This window comes from Rhodnius prolixus, unplaced genomic scaffold (genome assembly GCF_049639745.1).
Source record: "Rhodnius prolixus isolate KJV_2025 unplaced genomic scaffold, Rpr scaffold_1, whole genome shotgun sequence".
In the NCBI taxonomy this organism is placed as follows: Eukaryota; Metazoa; Arthropoda; class Insecta; order Hemiptera; family Reduviidae; genus Rhodnius; species Rhodnius prolixus.
In genome coordinates, this window is record NW_027411581.1 from 4,354,206 (window position 1) to 4,377,910 (window position 23,705).

The 23,705-nt window shown below is 33.3% G+C and overlaps 3 protein-coding genes across 10 annotated transcripts in view; 1 reads left to right on the plus strand and 2 right to left on the minus strand.

Moving 5' to 3' along the window:
- LOC141452747 (uncharacterized) overlaps window positions 1-9,010 on the plus strand; it is a 244,474-nt gene extending 235,464 nt beyond the window's left edge. Inside the window, exons 9-10 of one of the 2 annotated variants that reach the window (XM_074125147.1) lie at window positions 2,721-3,032; window positions 7,413-9,010. In XM_074125147.1, the coding sequence (XP_073981248.1) occupies window positions 2,721-3,032; window positions 7,413-8,548 (1,448 nt within the window). In that variant the 3' untranslated portion in view covers window positions 8,549-9,010. The remainder of the gene's footprint in view (window positions 1-2,720; window positions 3,033-7,412) is intronic. The other variant, XM_074125150.1, reaches the window with a different exon arrangement.
- A 273-nt stretch (window positions 9,011-9,283) lies between these two features.
- On the minus strand, window positions 9,284-20,755 carry LOC141452765 (putative inorganic phosphate cotransporter). 5 transcript variants are annotated; one of them, XR_012457613.1, is made up of 7 exons: window positions 18,671-20,755; window positions 18,412-18,590; window positions 16,714-17,262; window positions 13,744-14,029; window positions 12,063-12,301; window positions 11,800-11,986; window positions 10,503-11,702 (listed from the first exon to the last, which is right to left on the minus strand). XR_012457613.1 is itself a non-coding variant. In XM_074125179.1 (6 exons), the coding sequence occupies exons 1-6, from the start codon at window positions 18,693-18,695 to the stop codon at window positions 10,429-10,431; spliced, it is 1,494 nt and encodes a 497-aa protein (XP_073981280.1). In that variant the 5' UTR covers window positions 18,696-20,755; the 3' UTR covers window positions 9,284-10,428. The 5 variants fall into 5 exon arrangements, 2 of the variants coding, with proteins under 2 accessions (XP_073981280.1, XP_073981288.1); XR_012457612.1 differs by having other exon boundaries at window positions 10,503-11,723; XR_012457614.1 differs by having other exon boundaries at window positions 10,507-10,644.
- A 191-nt stretch (window positions 20,756-20,946) lies between these two features.
- NC2beta (negative cofactor 2beta) lies at window positions 20,947-23,664 on the minus strand. Of its 3 annotated transcripts, none has more exons than XM_074125240.1 (4): window positions 23,510-23,664; window positions 22,984-23,214; window positions 22,363-22,526; window positions 20,947-21,352 (listed from the first exon to the last, which is right to left on the minus strand). In XM_074125240.1, the coding sequence occupies exons 2-4, from the start codon at window positions 23,210-23,212 to the stop codon at window positions 21,239-21,241; spliced, it is 507 nt and encodes a 168-aa protein (XP_073981341.1). In that variant the 5' UTR covers window positions 23,213-23,214; window positions 23,510-23,664; the 3' UTR covers window positions 20,947-21,238. The 3 variants fall into 3 exon arrangements, with proteins under 3 accessions (XP_073981341.1, XP_073981352.1, XP_073981343.1); XM_074125251.1 differs by having other exon boundaries at window positions 23,481-23,561; XM_074125242.1 differs by lacking the exon at window positions 23,510-23,664 and adding an exon at window positions 23,298-23,474.
- Between the last annotated feature and the right edge of the window lie 41 nt (window positions 23,665-23,705).

The following is a 23,705-nucleotide window of genomic DNA, read 5'->3' on the forward strand; positions in this document are numbered from 1 at the left end:
TGTTTAGCTAGGTCTTAAGCTAGACTTAACCGACTTAAGGTGGGATTTTTCTCCTTTCTGGCCTATTTTTCATATTCATTCAAGTTCTACTTTGATAACAAAGTATTAAGTGCGAAATTGATTAAAAGTACAGTAAGTACAACAAAAACAGCAACAACAGTGTTTGGCTAAACATCCTTAGCCTCTGTGAATTAAGCAATTAGAGGACCAACTTCCCAGTCCAGTATGTATTGGAAAGAGTTCCTGGACTATTGTCTAAATCTGCCCTACATTTGACCAATTATCCAATTGGACTCGAAGAGTGAATTTTTGTCAACAATGTGGTAGCGTAAAGTATGATCAAAACTGTGGTTTTTCATGGAATATTTTGCCCTCATTTTAGTTGAAGAAATTTTTTTATAGAAAGAGGTAAAAAAAAAAAAAAAACAGGGTTGTGTAGGAAGAGGAATACTGAAGATTTTACTCAGAACTATTTTATGTTGATGAATTTAACGAGCAATATCATTTATTACCAAGATGTCAATGCTTAATATTGGTAAATAATTCGTGATTTACATCAGCGTTGTATATCAGGATACAGAAAGATATAAAATCGATTTATGTTATTAAGGTTAGTAAAAAATAGAATTTTTTTTATTTCATTAATAGAAATTATTTTAAATTTATTTGAATTTTATAATTTAGTCGGAAAATGTTCACTTTTGACTGAAACCGACTTAAATATTTATTATGTGTATGTAATGTACATAAACTGAGATGATTAAAAGAGCTTTTTTATTTAATCGACTTAAAATCGAATTTTGAAGGACAATTTTTTTTTCAGGACTGAAAAATTGATTCATGAAATATTATTACGTTTTATGTATGCTTTATCAAATATCCTTTTATTATTTATTTAATTTTACTTATTTTTTATTACCTTCTGTTTTCCTGGACATCAAAACAATTTTAGGGAATCAATTTCGGCAGTTTCCTCTGAGGAATAATTTTTATTATTGAATTGACTTTCTTTTTTAGATGTATGAAATTTAGTTTTATATTTTTATTATTTATTAATTTATTTAATTTATTTTTTATAACACTTTATGAAATTACAAAATGATGAATTTAATTGTCAGTTTAAATTTTGCATACACATACTTTTCTTGTGTGTATGCACGTATATTATCTCTGCAAGTTTTGCCTTATTTAGTACAAAAATTTTTTTTAAAAAGCAAAAATTTCTAAAATCATATTCTGTGGGCTATTCTTAGGGAAATAGAACTCCAATGCCGATGTCCTAGGATTTTCGCAAGCCTAAATTATATTTACAGTTTGTCCATGGATGTCCCCTTAAACCCTTTTTGATGTTTGCTCTTCTTAATATATCCTTGTTTTTTTGATTTAAATACTTAATTCCATAATCCCTTATGTTGAAATTAAGGGACTGATTCCCCTGTGATTGATTCAATTCCCAATATGTTTTATTTTGATCCCTCTTTATTAAACAATTTTTTTTTTTTTTTGGGAGGGTGCATGTCATTTTAAATTTTAACAAATGGAAATTACAGTGCAATGTAAACATTATTAAATATTAATCCCCCATCCATTTAATAAATGTTTAAAAGAGAGTTGAGTAAATATTTGAATTCAGTTGTATTACATTTTAAAAGTATATAATTCTAATTTTTATATTTTTAAATTCCAGTAAAACGAAATAGAAGAAGAGATTGGGTTTTATTTTTTATACAACTTTTTTGTTTCCTTTTGCTGCACATATGGGGAAAATTTTATGGTTTTCAGATTGAATTTTTACCAGAAAATGAGTGAATTGAGGTTCCTTGAGTTGATTTGCTAGGTTTTCCCTAACACGCCATTTGTTGGCAGTTTAGCCATTTTGTTTTCTAATACAGTCAACTAGTTTCGCGTTGCTGGGATTCTCTATGGACTTATTGTGGTAAGTAGTCAGACGAAAAATTCGCATTATTTGCCGGAAGTGCCTGTTTTACTGGCTGTTCGGTGCTTTTCTTTTAGGCTGATTGTGGTGCTATTCTCTGTGCGCCTCCATTTGGGCGTTTCCTAGTTTTGGGCAGTTCATTAGGGTCACAGCAACTAGATCTAGCCAACCATTCTGCGTTATAATTTTACGTAGGTAATATCCTTGGAATTTATTGGGGGAGAGGGGAACCACTAGATCCAGCCTCACTAAAATGCGGATCAGCCTGTGGTTATGCCCTAGAGCGTTTTTCAGAAAATTTTCTAATTTAGTTTATTATGTGTTCAGCATTTCAAGACCAATTGCAGAAATCTCAAACTTTACATTCTGTGGTGTTAAAATCTTTCAGTAGAAAATAATGTTTGAAAGGGGAAAAAATGCAATCTTTTTTAGACTTGTACTGATATCTGGTTCTTTCTATTTTATGGATTATTAATTAAATGAATCTCTCTATAGAGTCACTTCAAATATTACGAGTTTGTGATTCAAAGTGAGAAATTTTCTGAATGGTCTTCCTATTTTTCACGATTTTTCTAACGTGTAAAAAAAAAAAAAAAAAAAAAAAAAAAAAATCAGTTGGTAATTGCTGGGAAATCTTTAAACGCTTTGAAACTTCCCTTCCACAAAAACTTTCAATTCCAGTTCTTGGATCTTAGCTAAAGAATAAACAAAATACTAAAAACTAGGGGACTTAAAATAAAAAAGATTGAAGGGTCGGAGGCCTGCCTGACAAAGCCGGTTACAGGTATGGACCGGATGATGGCCATCCCTGGAGTATGTGTATCATCGTCGGCTTGCGGCGTGATGAACCGTCCAAGTCCTGGATCCACGACCATGGAGGATGTACTGGATTCACTGTTGGGTTTGGCGCCGGCATCACGTAGTCCTTCGCCAAGTTTGGCCACCACGCCACATCGTTCTTCAACAACCACCAACTCAGCATCATCATCCGCTCTTCATCAACATCATCACCCTGTCCCTACACATCACCACCATCAACGCCAACATCATCAAGGACATATATCCTGCACAGATCTCGCCAACAATCACCTCGCAGGTACGAGGACAGTGTAAGTCTCGAGACGCAGGTAACTTTCCGACAAAGCCTCCCGCTTAGAAACAAACCACGTTTTTAACACATGAGCAGCAATTTTTTTTTTTTATTTAATTTTTTCAATATTTTCTATTTTGGTTTTCTTTTACTTTTAATTCTGCATGGCCACACGCACATCTAAATCATCTATCAATAGCCCCCACATTCACATCAGCTCATATTTTTGTGGCCTTGCCTGTAATTCACTATGCCTCTGCAGATTAATTAATAAAACTAAGTTAAAAATTAAAAAAAACTTTGCAATTAATTACCCAAAAGCACCATTTAAATTGTAAAATGATTGTAGAAGATAAACACTTAAGGCTGCCGCACAAAATTTATCTTGCTATGTGATAAGTGTAGTCCAAAGGTCAGAATGTATCTTTCGAAAACTGAACATTTATTTATATAAATGGACTTCATTTTTCTATTAAAAAGAAAATCCCATTATTTTCCTAAATGTGAACCAAAGTGTACATATCGTTATCTTAACAATATCCCTTTTAAAAAGCAGGTTATGTGGGTAAGGAACTTGGCTGAACTATTCCCCAAGACCAAACCATCTTCTTCCCACAGTACAGTAGAAATAGGGGCTCCATTACAAGAGACCTTTCCTTGGGGCGTCAACTGTGGAACAGAACCCTTAAAGGCAGTCAGTTCACAATCCAGTGGGAGTCATAGCCCCCAGCTGATGTCTGCTCTACAGATGATCGTAATCAAACCCGGGACCATAGTCACCGTAGCGCTGTTTCAATTGTGGCGCCTATCTTAATGCTATTGGTTGGGAATCCCTCGTTGATCCTCCATTTCTTAGATTTAGGGTTAAAATAAGGCATCTTGTTCAATCTAATTAATATTTTTTTGCTAGCTTGACTTTCTAATGATAGTGGGACTTCTTCGCGCCATAAATAATCGATATCAGATTATAATCCATTGTTATGCTCATAACATGTTGATATGGTGGCATAATTTACAAATTTATATTTTATTTTATTTATTATTCGTAACTTTATAATAATTTAATTTATTTTTATTTTTTAAATCCTCCCCTCCCATTCCAAAATTTGATGTTCCAATTTTTGATGTCTCTTTTTTGAACTTGGATGTAACCCAACCAGAAATGGGTCACCTTCTCTTTATCAAATATAATTCCATGTATAACACAATTCTTCAGGATCGTTATTAACAATTTATTCTATTCAATGTTATAATATTGAGTTATATAATAATAGTTTTTGTTTAATTATTATTGTTTAACAATTTCATTCAGTTTGCTATTCAATCTTACTGAATCACACGACTCTATTTGATTCGTACATTTTGATGGGACAAAAATAAATAAATTATAATTATCATAACATGACGAAAGTGCCGAAATTGGTTGCTTTAATTTGCCAATTTATAATTGGAGAGCATTATTTGTATTTGTTTATTTACTTATTTTTTTTAAATATTTTATTGTGTGTCAATTTTTGCGCTTGTTATGTACATATAAAATGGCTGTTAACCACACTTCTTGTTGCATTTGCACTTTCTCTTATTGCACTTATAAATGAAAAAGAAACTTAAGATCGTCTTCTAAATTTAGGAGATTTTTATTATCATAAATAAAACATATTGATTGTAATCGGGTGCCTAAAAGTGATCACCAATCCTATTTGATCGACCCTTTTAAGATATCAATGGGCCAATCTCTAAGGGAATCTTAGATTATAGGAGGCAGAAATTTCCAATAATTCTGTCGAACTGTCAATATCATCAAGATTAAATTCAGTGGTGGTTTAGCAAAGAAACGGAGACATAAATGTCCTATTTTTGGCTTTTTGTAGAGCACTATTTCCAGATCTGTCTGCTTGATTAGACTTATTAAGCATCAAAGTTTAGATTGCTGTATTTATGAAGCAATTTGCATTTCCGAATGAGGGTTTCTCCTTGCTGCTCCTATTTCCTGTATTACGACCATCCCGACGAGCCAAATCCTCGGTCTTAGCTGCTTCGCGCTTCAATTCTCGCCAGGATCGCCAAGCAGTCTCCCTTATTAGTCTCATTGAAATGTTCCCTTAAGACTTTACAGCCCACAGTGCTTCCTGTTTGTCTCAGAAGATTACAACTTTGGAATTAGCTATTTCCTGTCAGTATTATTAATGGCAACAGCTTGCAAAGCAATTACCATCTGTTGGCAACCCGCTAGGTAGAAGCTTTATTTTTGGTTCATCCCGTTGTAACCAAGAACGTCTAGTCGCCATTTTTATTGAAATAATAATAATTTTCGCTTACAAAAAGTTGTATTTTACTTCCGTTCTCAAAAAAAAAAAGCATAGATGTCAAAATTTTCGCTCCAAAAGTTCACTATTTTTTTATACTTAGTACATTATCCAACTAGCTACGATCAGGATATCCTAATCGTTGCAAACTATTTGTGGTTTAGTAAAAATTCTGGCGTTTAATAATGCAGTAAGATTAAGACTCCTTTCTCAGCATCAACTCCAATAATAGGAAGTGAAATGGCTGCCATTAAGCCCAGTAAGCTACAGAAAGTAAATTAGTTGAAGCTTCTGCCATCTACTAGATGACGCTGTAAACTACAGCAATGGAATTAACAATTCATGAATTTGTTAATTTTATGTGTTATCTTACATTATTTATTATTCTTTTAATTTATTACAATATTACATTATTTAAAATTATTAGCAATTGAAGTTTATTAATTTCTTTTTTATTTGAATTTTTTAAAAAATAAATAAACCTTAAATGAATTGTTGCATGTTAAAAAAAGTCACTTAAAACTGAAACATTTTAGACATCTCGCTGTAAAAATTGCGTGATATTAGTTTGACTATGCCCTTAAGCTAGCAAAATCCATTTCCTGGGCTTCTTAAAAGCAATCCCAAAGAAATGCAGTCTAGTTTAGGAAAAAAAAAAATCCATAACTGATCTCTTGGAACTTATACCGTTAGGGTGGGATCCATTGATGTTCATTTGCGTTACGATGCGTTGACGTTCACGCCAAGAAATGATTAAAAATATTTCATCTGACCATATTCCCAGCTTCTTTTCTGGGCCGTCAGAACAATTACCTTCGGGAAAGCAGTTACCTTCAACGTTGGCTATGTCAGGTTTTAAGTAAAAAATGCAAACTTATTATTACTTAAAGAAAAAGGGGAAATTTTGTGTCTGTTTATTTTATTATTATGAAGTTAATCGTAATTCCAGCAAAAACTGGCCATGCCTGGAAGTATCCAAAAAAAAAAGCACGCCTAGCTAGTATCAGGGATGCCAGATTGGATCTACCTGTCTCCAGCTCTCCAGCTTTTATGTTCCGCAAATCCCCTTATTTGCTGGTGCCTAGACTTGGAGATTATTCTTGAGGATCTCCCCACCATTTCATTAGCATCTAATTGTCTTCAGTCCATCTCGACCATCCAAGAAGGTACAAAAAAATCGCTGCATCCGTTCAATATCTCTTTTTTCAAAAAGGAGTTAAACAGTTCCGGGTAGTGCCGGTGGGTAAGGCTTTTTAGCCGAAGGAAGGGTACCTCTCCGCTTAAAATACTTCAGGGCACTTGTAATTTGCTCTAATTTGATGCAGTTTGAAGGAAGCAAAACTAGCAAGTTCTCTGGTAACTGTGGACCCCCCCCCCCCCCCCAAAAAAAATCACTTCTTACTGATGCGTAGTTCTCCAGTTTCCGTTTTAATCACCATTTGCTCTCTCTCAACTCAACTGCAAACAATAAAACTTGAAATTTTCTTTTGCTGGTGTGGGCTCAATATCCAACTTTTGGCAATCACAAATCTATGATTTTGTTATGTAGCTTGTGGAACCTTTCCCTACCAGGGCATCCTTTTACCAAAAATATTAAGGACAGAGTAACAAGGGAGAAGTATCGAACTTACGGAGCCAGAATCGATTATTTGTTTCCGGCTAACGGATAAAGCCACTCTCAAATGATGGTCCAGTTCTTCACTTACGATGCATTATCAGCACAAACCTCTTCGAAATACATCAAAGACTAGTCAGAACGTCAGTCTAAACTAAAATCTCCAATTCGAATTAATTAAACATTAAAAATAAGCATGGTTTTTACTATTATTATTTTTAAATAAAAAATACTTTTTATCGTATTCTAAGTGCATGGAAGCGAGAGTTTTTAAAGCAACATATTTTCTCAAGAAAAAGTGGCGACAATTTGAGAGAACTCTTATAATTTTGGTTTCATTAAACTAATACTTTTTCTCACGTTTTATTCACGTGTTTTATGCACAATTTTCTTAGGATAGTAAGGGTTTGTGGTGGGTGCAGTTTTCATGTTCATTAATTTTAGTTTTCCCTTTATGCCATACAGGGTCAGTTAGCGGTGACAAAGATGAGACCATACAATATTCCAGTGATGTGCGCCGGCACAGCGAAGGTTGTGAACCGATTTCCACATCCACAGCTGGACTCCTACAACAATCAGGATCAACAGGATTTATACGCACCGGACCGAGACGTGTATCATTTGATATGGCAATAGCCGATGGTGATTTAGTCCATTGTCGTTACACAAAATGCAATAGAAGTGCACCATTGGCCGAAGCAAAAAGAACATTTAAAACATGCCACAATTGTACACACGTTTATTGTTCTAGGGAATGTCGACGAGCACATTGGGAAAAACATAGAAAAACTTGTCTACATTCTAGGGTGGGTGCCCTTTGCCGTAAGGTTATGTCAAACATTAAAGAAGATGAAGATACCTTACATCATGTATCTTTGGTGGCCAGAAAAGGATTCCTAGCAAAAGGACGTGGAGCTGTAAAAGTATTATTTTCCAGGCCTAAGGTTGCTGAGGAATTTGTTGGCGAAGGACGTGCTAGATTGGGCGAACCATTGTACGTTAAATGGTCAGACTTACAGATGGAGGAAACCGGACGTGAGATGCATGAAGAGTTGGTTAGACTGTGTAAGTCATATAATCCGGACACAAGATTAGTGCTTTATGTGGCCGTCTGTGTGGTGAGCGAAGTGCCAACCTCAGGTGCGGCCGTCAAATGGGAGATGCAAGTAGTGTCCAGATGTGCAAAACTACGACTTAGCGCAGCATTAGCCTCACCACATCAACATACGCCAGTCATCAGTCGTGATCTAGCCGCCGAACCAGAGACGCTTATTCTCACCTCACTGCCTGGCGCTCGAGATCAAGGCACACGAAAAGCTAGACAGGTTAGCTTTACTAACATACAACGTCATCTACGCCAGCGTGGTATTAGTTTGCGTAGACAGTTTCCTGAAGTATATCAACGTTTGTGCTCCTATGTGGAAGGTAGCACAGAACGATTCATACCAGTTACCATATATCCACGAGATGCAGCTACTGGTAAGAATTTCATGTGTATTATTATGCCAGACGCTGAACCAGAAAAACTGGAAATGATACCCACGGATAGTGCCCACGTGCAGACAATAGACATAAGCGCTGACCCGCATTCTTCAGTTTAAACGAGGAAAAAACAAGTTCAAAAAAACACCAAAAAAAAAAGAGAAAACCTCGAGAAACATTTAACATATGACTAATAATCCTGATTGCCAACTTTTTTAATTTCCTCGGACTTAATAGATGTGATCCTTAGCTTTACTATGTATAAAAGAAATTTAAATAAAAATTAGTAAAGCTCTCCATTATTTACAATAAGACTTTTTTTAAATAAATTAAAATTCAATAAGGACATTGTATTCGAAAACTAAATTTAATGAAATTATTCGAAACTGAGAAAACTAAAAATTAATAAAAGTATTATTTAATGAAAAGAAATACATTATAGTATTTTAAAAAAACTATATTATTTGTATCTAAAACAATATATATATACATAAATAAAAGAAATGTAAAAATTGTATATTTACACCAATATTTCTGTAATTTTTACTCTTAACCTTAGTAAAACCTAAAAAAACCTTGTATACACTTGTTTCCCAGAGATTATATTAAATTAAAAATCATCATATAATTATAATAAAAAAAAAAAAATTTCAGCCCTTTGTGCTTTGATTCTAAAACAAAAATTAATTAAAATAATAATAATATTTAAGGTTAAAAATTAATAAAAATTGTTGCATTTATGGTGGTTATAATTTTTGTTTGAGAAGGTTTTGTTTTGTTGGAGAAGGTTATGAAAGAAACTTTTAATTATGTTACATTGTTTTTTTTTATCGTTTATGTTAATGTTTGTTAAATTGTTTAAGCATTTTTTTTTTAATTTTAGGATTTTAATAACAAAAAATTGAGATATCATTAAATTGCATTTAATGTTTACAACAAAAATTAAATTGGCATTTATAAAATAAAAATTTCCAAATCATTTTTTTTCCTTACATACATAAGATTTTAAAAGAGCTTTGCTGATGATAAGTAAAAAATATATAATAATCATCATACAAAATGTATAATAAATAAATTTAGAAATTTAAATTATTTATTAAATAAAATGTTGAAAAACAAAATTTAATATCTTTTTATAACTTAAATTTTTTTTTTGGTTTCAGTTTACCAACCAATTTTGTTTTTTAAAAAACATTCTGAAGCTTAAAAAAAGAAATAATAAATTTTTAAAATGCGCTAATAAAACAAAATGTTAAAATATATGTATAATATTCTGTATGTTAATTATAGTTATTTCCTAGAACTTAAAACATAAAGACCTGATACACTTGGAAGGGATAAAACGCAAAACAATACCCTCTTTTGTCAATTGCAACTCCTTTCGTCTAATTTGTGACGTGAACTGCCGGATAGTTGTCGAGAATGTTGTACTAAAATGATCCGAAGGATTTTCTTCTTCTTGTTGTTCTTTCTTGGCCTTATGGTGGTGATTCCAAAATCAGCCATCATGCAGAGGTTTGTTTTTATGTAGTGGGGTTGGTTTGTCTGTTAGTACGTACAGCGTTAAAGTCACTGTCTTTGTGGTTGCGTGAGAATTATATTTTAATTTTATTAGATCCTAATGTAGTTATACAAGTTTAGATTTGGGTAAGTCAGTATAGTGTTTAAGTTGGCCGAAAGTGGGCAGTTCATCTGTAATACTGCCCTCCACTGCAGCTGATTTCTAAGCCAATACGTGCCAAATGGTGAGTTGATGAGTAGTTGTGGTTAAATCTCAAGTCTGTTCATGTTGCAATAAAATCCTCTGTTTACCGAAAATGCTGTAAACCATGGTATATATAGGAGTAGAAACTAAAAGATTTCAGGCTTGTCTGTAGAATTTGGATCATTTTTTTTTTTAAATTATTAATTTAAATTAATTAATTAAAAACGGTTTGCCAGAGAAAAGGTTAACAGCCGCCATTGAATAACTTTTTAATACAATATTGCCGGTACAAAACTAGAATGTCTGTCTATCTGTCAGATTATTGAACGAGTCACTGTTTTGCGGAACATAAGACTGCAACTCGGTATCGCTATAGTTTTCCTCATCATTTCTTAATACATTATTAAATGGTTGCTCCTCTGCAGATGCAAGAATAAAAAATAGTATTCCTCCAGAAAATACAATTGCGAATGTTATCCAAAAAACTGTCTTCCATTCAGACCTGAAACTCTGAAAACAACCTTTACTTTTTTTTATTAGTACATGGTTTGGCGTAAGTGTAATTATACGGCTAAAAAGAAGATTAAGTTTGTAAAATATACATTATGTTGAATGTGAAATTTGTGTAAGGCATTTGGAATGCAGACCATGAAAATGTGGGTAAGTGTGGTTCTTTTATTTCAGTTACCAATTTTATGAAAACTTATAAACAGAAAAGTATTCCCTAAAACTAAACCTATTCAAAATCTTTTCGGAAAGAATAAAAAAAAACAAGTGGCTTTTATTAATGTATCAAAAACAGCGCTTTCACAGTGGAGCTACATTGGGACGTATATAACAGCTGGTAAGCTCTAACCAAGGGGGTTTTTTTAGTGGTTCGAATCCACAGAGAAATTAAAAGTATGTAAAAAAAAGCTGCAGCTTTATTTTTATTCTAAATAAAATGGTAGGTAACCAGAGAAATTGGAGACATAAATTTAGATTAGATTCTGTGGGAGGTGGTCAGAAAATTTACAATAAACCCTAGAACGGGTCTAAAGTGGTAACTGCTGCAATTCTGTCTGTAAGGCTCTTGTTAGATTAAAGCTTAATAGGCTACTGGGTTAAAGCTGGAATGCTTGCATTTTTATTCTCCAAAGAATCGTCACACAAGCCTTCCTTTTTCTCCAGACTTAAGCTATACAGGCTGCCCACTGTTAGGTCCATGCGATGAATATGTTCCATCCGTGGCACTGGATCTCTAAAACCACGGCTACCCACTGTTAGGTCCATGCGATGAATATGTTCCATCCGTGGCACTGGATCTCTAAAACCACGGCTACCCACTGTTAGGTCCATGCGATGAATATGTTCCATCTGTTGGCACTGGACTCCTAAGATCACGGCTACCCACTGTTAGGTCCATGCGATGAATATGTTCCATCTGTTGGCACTGGACTCCTAAGACCACGGCTGCCCATGATTGTTGGAACAGATTCAGCGAAAACTTGGCGTTCAGCTTATAATTATTTTTTTCCACCTCACTCAGGCTTATCCCAAGTTTTCTGTTTGCTACTGCTTTAATAAATCTACGCACGATTAATAAATACCTGTAAAGATTACCCAGCTAATGTGTGGTCACAAAATAATGTTTCAAATCAAAGTTATTAATGTAGCTGAACCTACCGTTCATTGCTTTTGGTGACTGATTCATTATTTCAATAAGATAAAAAAAATAAATGCCAATTTCAGTCAAGATATTTATTTATTATGCCGAGCCTTCCACCTAGGGACACTTAGGCCATCTACAGGGCTTATTGTCTATAATGATATCTGTTAAGTTGGTGTATCTTCTGTTCTGTCTGTTTGTGAACTTAAAATAAAGTTCATTTTTAAAAAAAAAAAAAATCACTGAGCAAATCTAAAATTCCAGAATCACTAATACTTACATTTGGTGTTAGTAAACCGACAATGTAAGGTGCAGCAACACCAGCACAACAACCTCCCATCTGCCCTATGGATCCCACTGTGCCGGCAAAGTTCGGGCTCAGATCGAAGATATTTACTTTCACACTACAATAGAATAATCCTAATGCTGTTATACCAAAAATAAAACTCATAACCGCAAGGGTTAGTTCACATTCTGCGTACGCGATTCCAAGATAACACAAGGAGTGGACTGTAGTGCCTGGAAGGAATTATACCAGATTACTTAAAATAACTTTACTCAAAATTTACATGTATATAACTAAAAAATGAAAATAAATGTTGGGAAAGGGTTCGAATCCACCTGAAAGGCTCTTAGATTACCTCTTCCAAAAGGAGGTTCTTACTTCTTACAGCTCACTGATGGACAGTGTTGTCTGTAACAAGAGAACAGTGTCCAGAAGCCGGCAGTGCAATGAAGTATCAATCTTTGCATTAAAACTAGAGGTGAATTATTTATTATTGTCATTACTTTTGAAATTGTAACTCAAAATTTATGTATACTCAAGGTAGCCTGAAGTTTGGGTTACGATTGCAACATTAATGGGAAAATATGGAATTGTCATCTAGTTTCACTAGATAAACTAGGCTTTCTAGTTCTTTGTATTAATAACTAAGTCAGAGGTGGTCACAGGGTAGTCTAATTTTAAATTACGTCTGAAAAATAAGAAATTCCCTTCTAGGATTGAACAGTAGAAAGTGAAAAATGGCTAAAGAATGAAGAAAGAAATCACAGAATGTCCAGTCATACTAGACGAGAATTCCTTATTTTACCAATTATTTTGTAAAGGTAATTCGAAACTGTGGCGTGATTTGGATAATATTAACAGTGTAACAATTAAGCCAGAGTTGGAATGTATTCACAGTTACGATTGCAAAATTAAAGGATAAATAATTAGGAATTCTCATCTAGTTTGGCCGGAATTAATAGGATTTCTGCTTCAGTGTATGAATAATTAGGCCAGTGGTGGAATGAATACACAGCACGACCAATTTCGCCCTGTTCTTAGAAGCGATGTGAGCCCCCGGGCACATGCCCTACCCTAAATTCATGCTCACTAGAGACATATTTTTTTGACTTGTCTTTGAATTTGTCCTGAACCAGTACCTCTTACCCAATGGATTATTCACTTTCCTGAAAATGGAAAATCTTGGTTTCTCTTTATGCATACATTACACATGCATAGATTTAAAAACTTTTTATCATTTTTCTTAAATAATTTATTTTTAAAGATATTTCTCGGGGAGAGGTCGGATTAGGCTTCACTGTAAGGTAACATTTTGGTGAAATGAACAGTTTTCTGAGAAATAAAAATATTGGTAAAGAAAGTGTGAACGTTGAAATCAGATGTTTTTGCTATTTTATAGTTTAAGTGAAATTGGATTTTAGTATGTGTGTACAATTTTTAGGTTTCCTCTTGTAAAAGAATGCAAATCCTACTCAAAATAAACAAAGTACGAGCATTATACTTTTAAAAATGCCTGGCTGCTTCTAAGGGAACACAGACTGACCTTGTAGTGGTTTTTTGTACTCAATTTATATTTATTGATATTGTACTTAAAATTCTAGTTTAAAGAGCTTATTATTATTTACAAATAATTAAAGCAATTTACTTAAATAGCGGGACCAACAATTATACTTACTAGTAATGCACACAATCTTTCTATTCCAAGTTAAAGATATTAATTGTTTTTTCTCCACTATGTCTGCTACGACTCCAACCAGTAATGCGATTATAAATGCAGTAAGAAATGGTACACCATTCAACATGCCATTGTTTTTAAGATCCACACGAAGGACTGTCCTTATATAAGTTGGTAAGGAAGTAACCAATGTAAACAATCCCCAATCTTGTCCAAAAAAAGCAAAGAATATTGCCCATACGTGGCGATTCATTATGATTTCTTTAATTGGTATTCTCTTTAATTCCTACAAAAATAAAACATAAAACACACTTTTTAGTTTTTAAAATAAAAGTGCTTGGAAAACTTTGGTAAATGTAAAGAATAGCGCCCGGAGGTGTGGCCTAATTCGAAGTGATTCTAATTCGCTGTTACTATATAACCCGCCAAATTCAAATGTAAATATAAAAATATCTCTTTATTTTATATTTACATTTAAATCTGGCGGGTTATATGGTAACAGCGAATCAGAATCACTTGGAATTATTAATTCAAGATTATTACAAATTTTCCGTGGGGGCTTTGCCCCCACACCCCTGATCTATTTTTTGTTTTTATGGGGGGCTTCGCCCTCCACACCCCCTCACTGCCCCACTAATCCACACACAACTCTAATTTGTAATTCAGACACATGAAAAACAAAAGAAAAAAGCCTACCTTATTCAATGCAATCCCTATCCTTCTGTTTGTACACTTTATTCACTCCCTTAAATAAAGCTCTCTTACCCTCTCCTCTCGGTTGATCTTTACAATAGCCCACGGAGGTGTGGCCTATTTATTTTAAGCGCATGCGCAGTGCAGCACACTTACCGTTGACTTTTTAATCTACTTCCCGCCAATGTTCAATATATTCTTTTTAAATTTCTCAACTTCCCGCTCATGTGCTGTATATAATTTTTTTGAATTTCTTACCTATTTATTTTTAGTGAGCATGCGCAGTACACTCACACTTAGTAACTGCTTCCTTTCCAACGTATTATCAGTTCCCGCCAGTGTCCAGTGTGTAACTTTAAGTGCGTTTTTTTTTTAAAGTTCATAAAACATGAACGTTTAAAATCTACAGTTTTTCTTTTATTTAAAGCATGTAGTCTGAGTGAAGATGGAGAGATGAAAGTTTCAAAATTTTGAATGGGTGTTGGTTTTATTAGTAATAGATATGTAGGTCCGAAGTGTGTTAAGTATGAAAAGGAGACATTCTTCCATGGGCGATCAAATGAGAGCATTATTTAAGGGAGTAAATAAATTGTATTAACAGAAGGATAGGGATTGCATTGAATAAGGTAGGCTTCTTTTCTTTTGTTTTTCATGCGTCTGAATTACAAATTAGATTTGTGTGTGGATTAGTTGGGTAGTGAGGGGGTGTGGGGGGCGAAGCCCCCATAAAAATAAAAAAATAGATCAGGGGGTGTTTTTAAATAAAATTTTCAATCTTGAATTAATAATTCGAAGTGATTCTGATTCGCGTTACCATATAACCCGCCAGATTTAAATGTAAATATAAAATGAAGAAATATTTTTATATTTACATTTGAATTTGGCGGGTTATATGGTAACAGCGAATCAGAATCACTTCGATATTAGGCCACACCTCCGTGGGCTATTGTAAAGATTTACCAAGCTCTCATTTGATCGCCCATGGAAAAATGACTCCTTTTCATTCTTATCATCTCACTTCCACACTTTGGACCTACATATGGTTCTATTACTAATTAAACCAACACTTATTCAAAATGATAAAACTTTCATCTCTTTATCCTCCCTCAGACTACATTCATGCTTTAAATTAAAGAAAAACTGTAAATTCAAAACGCTCATCTTTTATGAAGTTTCAAAAAAAAGGCACCTAAAGCTACATATAGGACACTAGCGGGAACTGATAATACGTTGAAAAGGAAGCACTGTGTAGTAAGTGTACTGCGCATGCGCGCTAAACATAAATAGGTAAGAAATTCAAAAAAATTATATACAGCACATTAGCGGGAAGTTAAGAAATTTAAAAAGAATATATTGAACAGTGGCGGGAAGTAGTTTAAAAAGTCAACGGTAACTGTGCTGTACTGCGCATGCCCCAAAAATAAACAGGCCACACCTCCGGGCGCTATTCTTTACATTAGCCATTCGGGTAATTTATTGTAAAACTTAGAAGGGTTTAGAGCTTTACATAATATTTTTGCAAACAATCTAAGTTCATTAAAGAAATTGGGGATAGAATTTTAAATAAAGGAAGAAAAGCTTAGTTTTACCCATTTTTCAGCTAGTAGTTCAATGGATAAATAGAAATCAAACTCATCTATCTCACAAGTACAACAACAACAAAAAATCACTCTCATTGGCAGCTAAAACGACACGTGGGGAAAATCTCCTAAATCTAAAAAAGAAAATGTTTTTAGAAAAAGAGTGTGTGATACGAAAAGAAACAGTTTTATAAAATTAAAAATCTGTCATTCATTAACATAATCTGTAGCGTACACATTAACAAAATACGCTTAAATGCTCAGATGTGCCTAATAAGCAAGAAAAATATAACTATTATTTTTAAAAATACGGTGGGAACAATTTAACTATGAAGAATTTGTGACATGTGCAGTATGAATCAATCAAATAAATCGAGATATTTGGTCTCGAATGGAAATAGTATAATCAATATCGAAGTATGTATGAGTGGGTAATGAACGAAAAATTAACCTACATATTTTTATTTCTGTTTTAGGGCTGAGTGTGCTAATTTTAGGTTGACAACTTCATTTCCAGGCATTTCTTTATTTCTATCTATTGACTTGTTTTGTTTGAATATTTTGAAAAAATTATTTGCTAGTAACTGTTGCTTGAATTTCTTAATGAATCAATTATGATTACAATTTCCTTAGTATGCAAGTTACCTAGCAAATAAATATTTCTTTTTATATTTGACCCTTATTCTGACAAATTTACCTTTCTAATCTCAATGTGCTCACTATAGTATTCTTCAAAAATTTCCTGCTCTTCTTCAGACATTTTTGGAACATCTGAAGGAAAGGAATAGGTAGTAAAAATGAATATTAAAGTAAAGAAAACTCCTAAAATTGCATACAAATAAAATATTCCTGTCCATTCGAAATATGCTAGTAGTAAGTGAGCAGTAAAAAAAATAGACATTGCATATCCTAATTGTCCCCCAGTATATATTAGGGTACCAAAGGTTGCTCTTTGTCTATGAGGTATCCAGTAAGCAACGATGGAATATAAGGAATTATAGTAAACACCCTGAACCATGCCGACTAAAATACGGCAGACAATTAAACCAATCCAACCAAAGCGACGGGTTATCGGAGGAGTAGCCGCTGTGAACACACATGTAGAAAGCATTCCAAATACGAACACAATCTTGTGGTTATACAAGTCACTCAGAATTCCGCCGACAAGCTGCGTTGTTACATATCCCCAAAAAAAGGCAGCATGAAGCTTGCCCTGTTGCGCAGCTGTCCAATGAAATTCCATTACCTGCAATAAAATAATCAAGTAAATAATTTAATCGGTAATTTAATTTTAGCTAGTAACTTAAATAAAACAATAAATTAATTTATGGTTTGCCATCAAAATCTATAATTTTTCTTTTCTGTCCAACTAATTACCTCTATTTTGACTGGTTTCGAATATAAGTTGAAGTCTGAGTTTATGTTATCCTAACAAGATGGTAATAGTTATTAGCGTATTTTAGAAAGGAAAGGAAAGATTTTCAAAGTGTCTATTTGTTGCTAGAGAGACTGTTCCCTAGAAATTAACTCCAACGTAGTTGGTACCATGAATGTCGACTTGGAGAATTGAAGTTTCACAGAGATCGATTTTAGAAACCATCTTATTCGTGCTTTATGTAAATGATATGCCTTTCACGAGAAAATGAAAAAGTGTTGCAATAGCAGACGACACTGCTACAGTCGTTACTATAGAGAGAGAGTATCTGCTGCTGGTTCATGAACAAGCGGAAACTAAGTGGGCGTAACACTGAAAAATAAATTGCATTTATAGCTAGATTTGAGACCTGTGCGAGAAATTTAGCAACCATAATTTGAATATACTCACACTGGTAAGGGGACTGAAAACAGCCTACTTCGCGCTGTTCCACTCAGCAATGGCTGACTCATGAACTGATGCGACAAAAGCAATGTAAACATCAAAAATTGATTAGTGAAAGTGAGAGTTTTAGAGATTAAAAGAGCTGTCGCGAACAATATCCGCATTTTCAAATTACTTTGGTGCTATGTTCTGGCGGCAAGTATATTCCTCATTTTTTAAAGCTTGATAAAGAAGGTGCAAAAGGCACAAAATTGCCACGACAATATAGTAACTCAAAAGAGACTGACTGAAAAATTGTATTACGAATTAAATGAGACTTTTACATGGTTTAAAATTATTGTTTACACTATTCTGTACCAATTTTGATGTTAAGAACAGGAAATGTTATCTATTCAATCTATCTATCCACTTTTTTCTATAGTTTTCAATTCCTATAGTTTTAACTTTTTCCACACATATCTTTTCCTAAAACTACCAATCTTTTACCTCTTCTCTACCTATCTATCTCTATTAATCAATCAATCAATGACCAATCTATGTATCTATCCATTATACCAAAAAGCTACAAAAATTTACCTTCTCAGTTGTATTTAGTTCTTCTTTTTCGATAAATGTGCAGTAATATGGATCTTGCTTTGCTCCATGTATTACAGTCATTTTGGTTATGGTCAAAGAAAAACTGAATCTCAACATGTATGAGACCACAATAGAAAAAAAACACTGTATTGCTACATTCCATCTTTGCGAAGTACAACCTTAAAACAAAAATAAAAACCTACAGTTGGTTTTCCTGGTAGAAGCAAGTGGAAAAATCTATTTTAATTTAGTAACTTACCGCAAACTAGATGAGGAAACTTCATTATAGTAAACGGAAAAATCAACTACCTCAATATAAAACCAACTTACTTAAATATAAAGAACAGTAAATCACATGGATGGACTATCTAAACAAATGTTTTGTTTTTTTCTAAATGTCCCTTTTCCTAGGAAACGTTTGAAACTATGAGGTCTTAACCAGTTAAGCGTGGAATTTAGTTTTTAAAAAAAACCCGCACAGTGTGCGGTATTAAAATCAGACAATGAGGTGTATACACGTCGAACACACAGGGCAAAACAACCAAAAGTTTACAAAGTCGTAATAGTAACTGCAATCGACTTTTTCTGCAATTTTCTAGAGCTTACAGATTACCAGAGCATTTTGTGCTCTTTCAAAATCTTGCACCGCTTCACCGTATGCATTGCTCTAGTTAACTAGGGACACAAGAGCTTTTTTTTGCAAGGAAGAAAAGATCTTGGAATTCTGTGCAAAATAAAATTATGCTCGTACTGAGGTCTGAACCTCTATCTAAGAGGTAAAAAATGGCATTTGCACAAGGGTTGAGAGCTTTTATTTTCGTGTGCGTAATTCCCCAATCACTAATGCGGAGAACCAAACATGTACCAACCATTTATCATTTGCCTGACTATCTCCTACCGTATAAAATACTTGGCAGTTCTATTGGTAAGATATAGGAAACATCCCACCAAATAATATTCTTATTGTATTTTATCGTTAATGACAATTTTATATTTTTTCACAACGAGTATACACGTCAAACACGCTTAACTGGCTAATATGCAACCTTACACTACGGAGTTAAACCATTCAACGAGCTCTTTCAAAAGTATCTGCGAGAATTCGAAACAGATGCGCAATAGTATAAAATACTGATAATGTTTCAACACTTAAATGGACTTCATATACTTTTAGTAAGGTATACATATTGGAAAATTTTTCCTTAAAATAAGTTTCATTTCTTTTCTAGTTCTTAATTATAATTACAACCCCAAATTCATTTGAGAACTAAAAGAAAAAAGTGACTTTACAAATTGCTTTTGTATCTTTAACTATAATAGTGTTCCAGTTCAGTTTCTCAAAAATTTTCGAACTTTAATCATCAGAAAACTATAAAATTGTGCTCATTTCTCCCCTGTGTAAGCTATGAAGTTATGAATAAACACTATAAAAATGAACATTCAGGCGTTAAAATTTATTGTAGTTCAAATTAAATTCTTAAAATTTAAGCCAAAATATCTCATTTTCTAATTATCTGAAAACTAGATAACTTTTATAATATCTTAAATTTCTATAATTTCTTAAATTGATAGTTTTAATTTTTTTTTTTTACAATGGAACAGTAAAGTAAGTCACAATTTGTTTGAGTTCTGTTTTTGAGCTTTGGTCAGCTTGTAGCAGTAGCAGCACTATTGTCTGCAAATCGTTTTTTTGTTAAGGTGTAAGCTTGTTTGACTCAAATTACAATGTAAAGAGAAGTAAAGAACAATGGTTGCACCCTGCGCAACTAAAGAGACGTTAAGTGCAGGAAGGATGAGGCTGTCGATTTCTCTGTTACAGGAACGTAAAATTAGTTGAATTCCAAAATCATTACTGTTTTGTACAAAAGTTTTATTAAAAAAATTGCACAAATTGTAATGGTTTGCATCATTATCGGTTGTCCAGAAGTACACACTGTACTAAGTAAATTTTTTTAGTTTATCCTATATTACGAAAATGATATTTTTTTATAAAAACTTTGTGTAAGAAATAAATTATTAACAATTAATAAGTTGACGAATTGATTTAATCGATAGTTGGAGCTCCGTGGTCGCAACGAAAAACAGCTACTAGCTGATTAGCTGAATCGAATCGAAGGGTGCGAGTATGGAAAAGCCATATGAATCAGCGATTTCAGAAAATAATTGTATAATGGGTTGATGGAAAATCAGAAGAGTAGACTATGAAAAAAGGAAAGAAGCTTGTAGAACTTCCCTTGGGTAACACCCGACATAACAGGAATTGTAGATAGCTCTCATCACTCCCTGAGAAACGCGGCAAACGTGGATCGGTCCAGAAATTAGTAAGTTGGAGAGGCTTTATTTAAGTTTTTTCAACAAGCCCTACTGCCAGAATTGATCAATAGCTCGTACGCCACCGTCGCCCGTTAGGTTATGGTTTTCTCTCCAACACAACACCTTGTCTACTACTCGTACAAGGAGCACCTTGTATCATCAAAACACTAAAAAATAAAACTGGGATTTTATTACTTATTTAACTTTTTATTTTAACAAAACTTTTCATTTTACTTTTATTAATTTAAAAAATGCCTTATACATTATGTATTTACAATTATTCTTTTCTATTTGTTGAAATTTTTTACTTTAAAAAAAAATACATTTTCATCATTTGCAAAAAAATGAATAAATAAAAATAAAAAAAGAATAAAATAAAAAACCACAAAAAAAAAAATCAAAATCTTAGTGGGAATAAATTAAGAAGAACTGAAGAATAGTTATGGTAAAAATAGATAAGATACAAGTAAGAAGGTAACCAACATCTTTTTTTTTTTGGAGCTGTATTATTCCATTATGAGTAATCTTCTGGATCACTGTCTTCAGTCTTCTGCATAGACGCCAATCTTGCAGCTTCTTGAAGTTGTAGCCATTGTTGTTGCTCAGCTTGGGCTTGTTCTTCTCTTGCCTGAAATACAGGATTTATAAAATAAAATCCTATTCAAGGAAATGTACTTTTGGTCAGCAAATTTTCTGTAAAATGGCGAATTCGGACATATATTTAATCCTTACCAATATTTAATACTCAATAATTTTATACAATGCACTCAAATGGCACTTGAGAGGAAAACCTCTGCACCATCACTAGCCTGGAAGTTTCTATGTGATGATAGTTCAATTCTTTTTTCTTTTCATTTTAAGCACATCAACATCTCAGTTCATTTAGGTACCCAGGGCTTTTTTTCTCAGTGCACTGACATCACTCCATCATCGAGTATGAGAAGTAAGAGATAAAAATAAAACTGTGAAAGTCTACTGCTGGACTCGAATCCAGAATCTCTGGCTTCACTGGGGGCAGCTCAGTGAATTACTGCCAAGCCAATACCTTCCATTTTATCGTAATATTATCTTTTATATTTCCCATTAAATCGTACCTTTTCAAACATCCCTTTGTTCTAAGTTAAGATTGGAATGAGTTCCCAGTAAAGATGACATCCAAGATTCAGCGATTTTATTCAGATTGTTTTGACAGGACTGGACGTAGGCTGAGAAAGCTTTGTGATAGAATTTGCTAAGAGTAAACCGCAAGCGATGATTTAGCTTATAAAAGCCCAGCAAAGGCAGGTGAATAGGATGAATTATTCTCTGTTGTGAGCGAAGTTAAGTCATCGAGAAGAAAACAAAGCAACTGCAATGACATTGATGAAGATATTGTAAGGAATAGGTCGAAATAATGGCCTAGAGATATTAGTGCTGCCTAATTTAAGAGGGCCTACATCGTCCTTGAATTTAGGGCTTAAACGAACGGCAGGATGCCCTTGGTTTAGAAGCTTTCACATTGCCTAGAAAGTCATTCCTGCTAACGTGTCAAAATCGAAAAGGAAAAGGTATTACATACCTTTACTCAAAGTAAAGCATTAGTTACCTTCCCGGTCGAAACTTATTAGAAGAATCCTATACAAACACAAAGAAAAATACCTTTGCAAAAAGTTCCTGTTGCTGTCTTAGCAATTCTTCTTCTGGAATGCCTAGATTCTCCAATCTGGTACTCTGGCGTCTTCTTTTTGCAGCGACAGCTTTACAATCTTGTAAAACTGCTTCTGCGTCGGCACGATAATCACCAAAGCCTAGACTATCAAGCGCTAAACAAACAAAAACAAAAATTGTAAAGAAATAAAGCTATGTCAGCAAGTAATTAGTTTCACGATTGAATAGTAAACTGAACGGATTCACATAATAATGTACTTGGCAACAATTCTTATGCTTGAATGGTACCATACTGAAAAATAAATATATGTTGCCAATCTGAAGCATTGTAGCATATAACTGCATACGTGAAATTTATATATTTATGAGAAATTTTTCATAAATCGTGGCAAACAACAGGTTAAGCTTAAGAATTAATTGAACACAGTTTAATTACGTCTATAAAAACAGAGAATCGAAAGAAGTTTTTAGCTGAATGTAATTAGGTTAAATTAGAGATTTTGTGACTCTCAATCTTTTATGTGTTATAAGCAAATATAAAGCATTCAATAAAAAATGATTCTCATCATTCCCTAACAATCTTATAAGACTTTTTAAGAAAATTTCATTTACCTTTGAGTACATGTTCAGCGTTAATAGTTTTCTTCTTGCTTTGGTTACAAATTTCATTAGCTTCTGACGCAATTAAATGAATAAACTCTGTACAACAATTCAAAATTAGTTCTCTGGATTCATTTGCAACACGAACACTTGGTGCAATCTCTTTTATCATTTTATTGATGGAAGCTCTTGGCAGAGTTAACTCATCGTCATCTGCAGGTGGACCTCCAGACGTAGACATTACTGAAGGTTCAAAGAAAAAGAAATTTAGCAAAATTAAAGGAAAATTTTAAATAAAATAAAAATAAAAAGTGAGTGCAGTTTACAGAAAATTTCAAAAAATTGACTGATATAATAGACAGATGCTATGAAATCATTGTCTTGAAATTCTTTAGAAGTAAACTATACACTTGTGAACAGTACGAAAAAATGTTTTATAATTTTAAGCACACAACATCATATTTTATGATTTGAATTAAATAAATTAAAAAAATTATTAGGGTCTTCACATTTTATTTGTAGACAATTCAAATATTACCTCACTTAAAACATTACTGAATTGAACTTGTACAGCTGGCAGCAGTGTAACCAACACAAGAAAAATGCAGAAGATAATCAATAAAAGCTAATTAAAATTTTATTCTGTCAGAATTGCCTTAAGAAATAAGTTTAAAACAATTAATGTATATTTAATATCTCTAAAAGTAGCCGAAAACAATTAATAATTGATATTG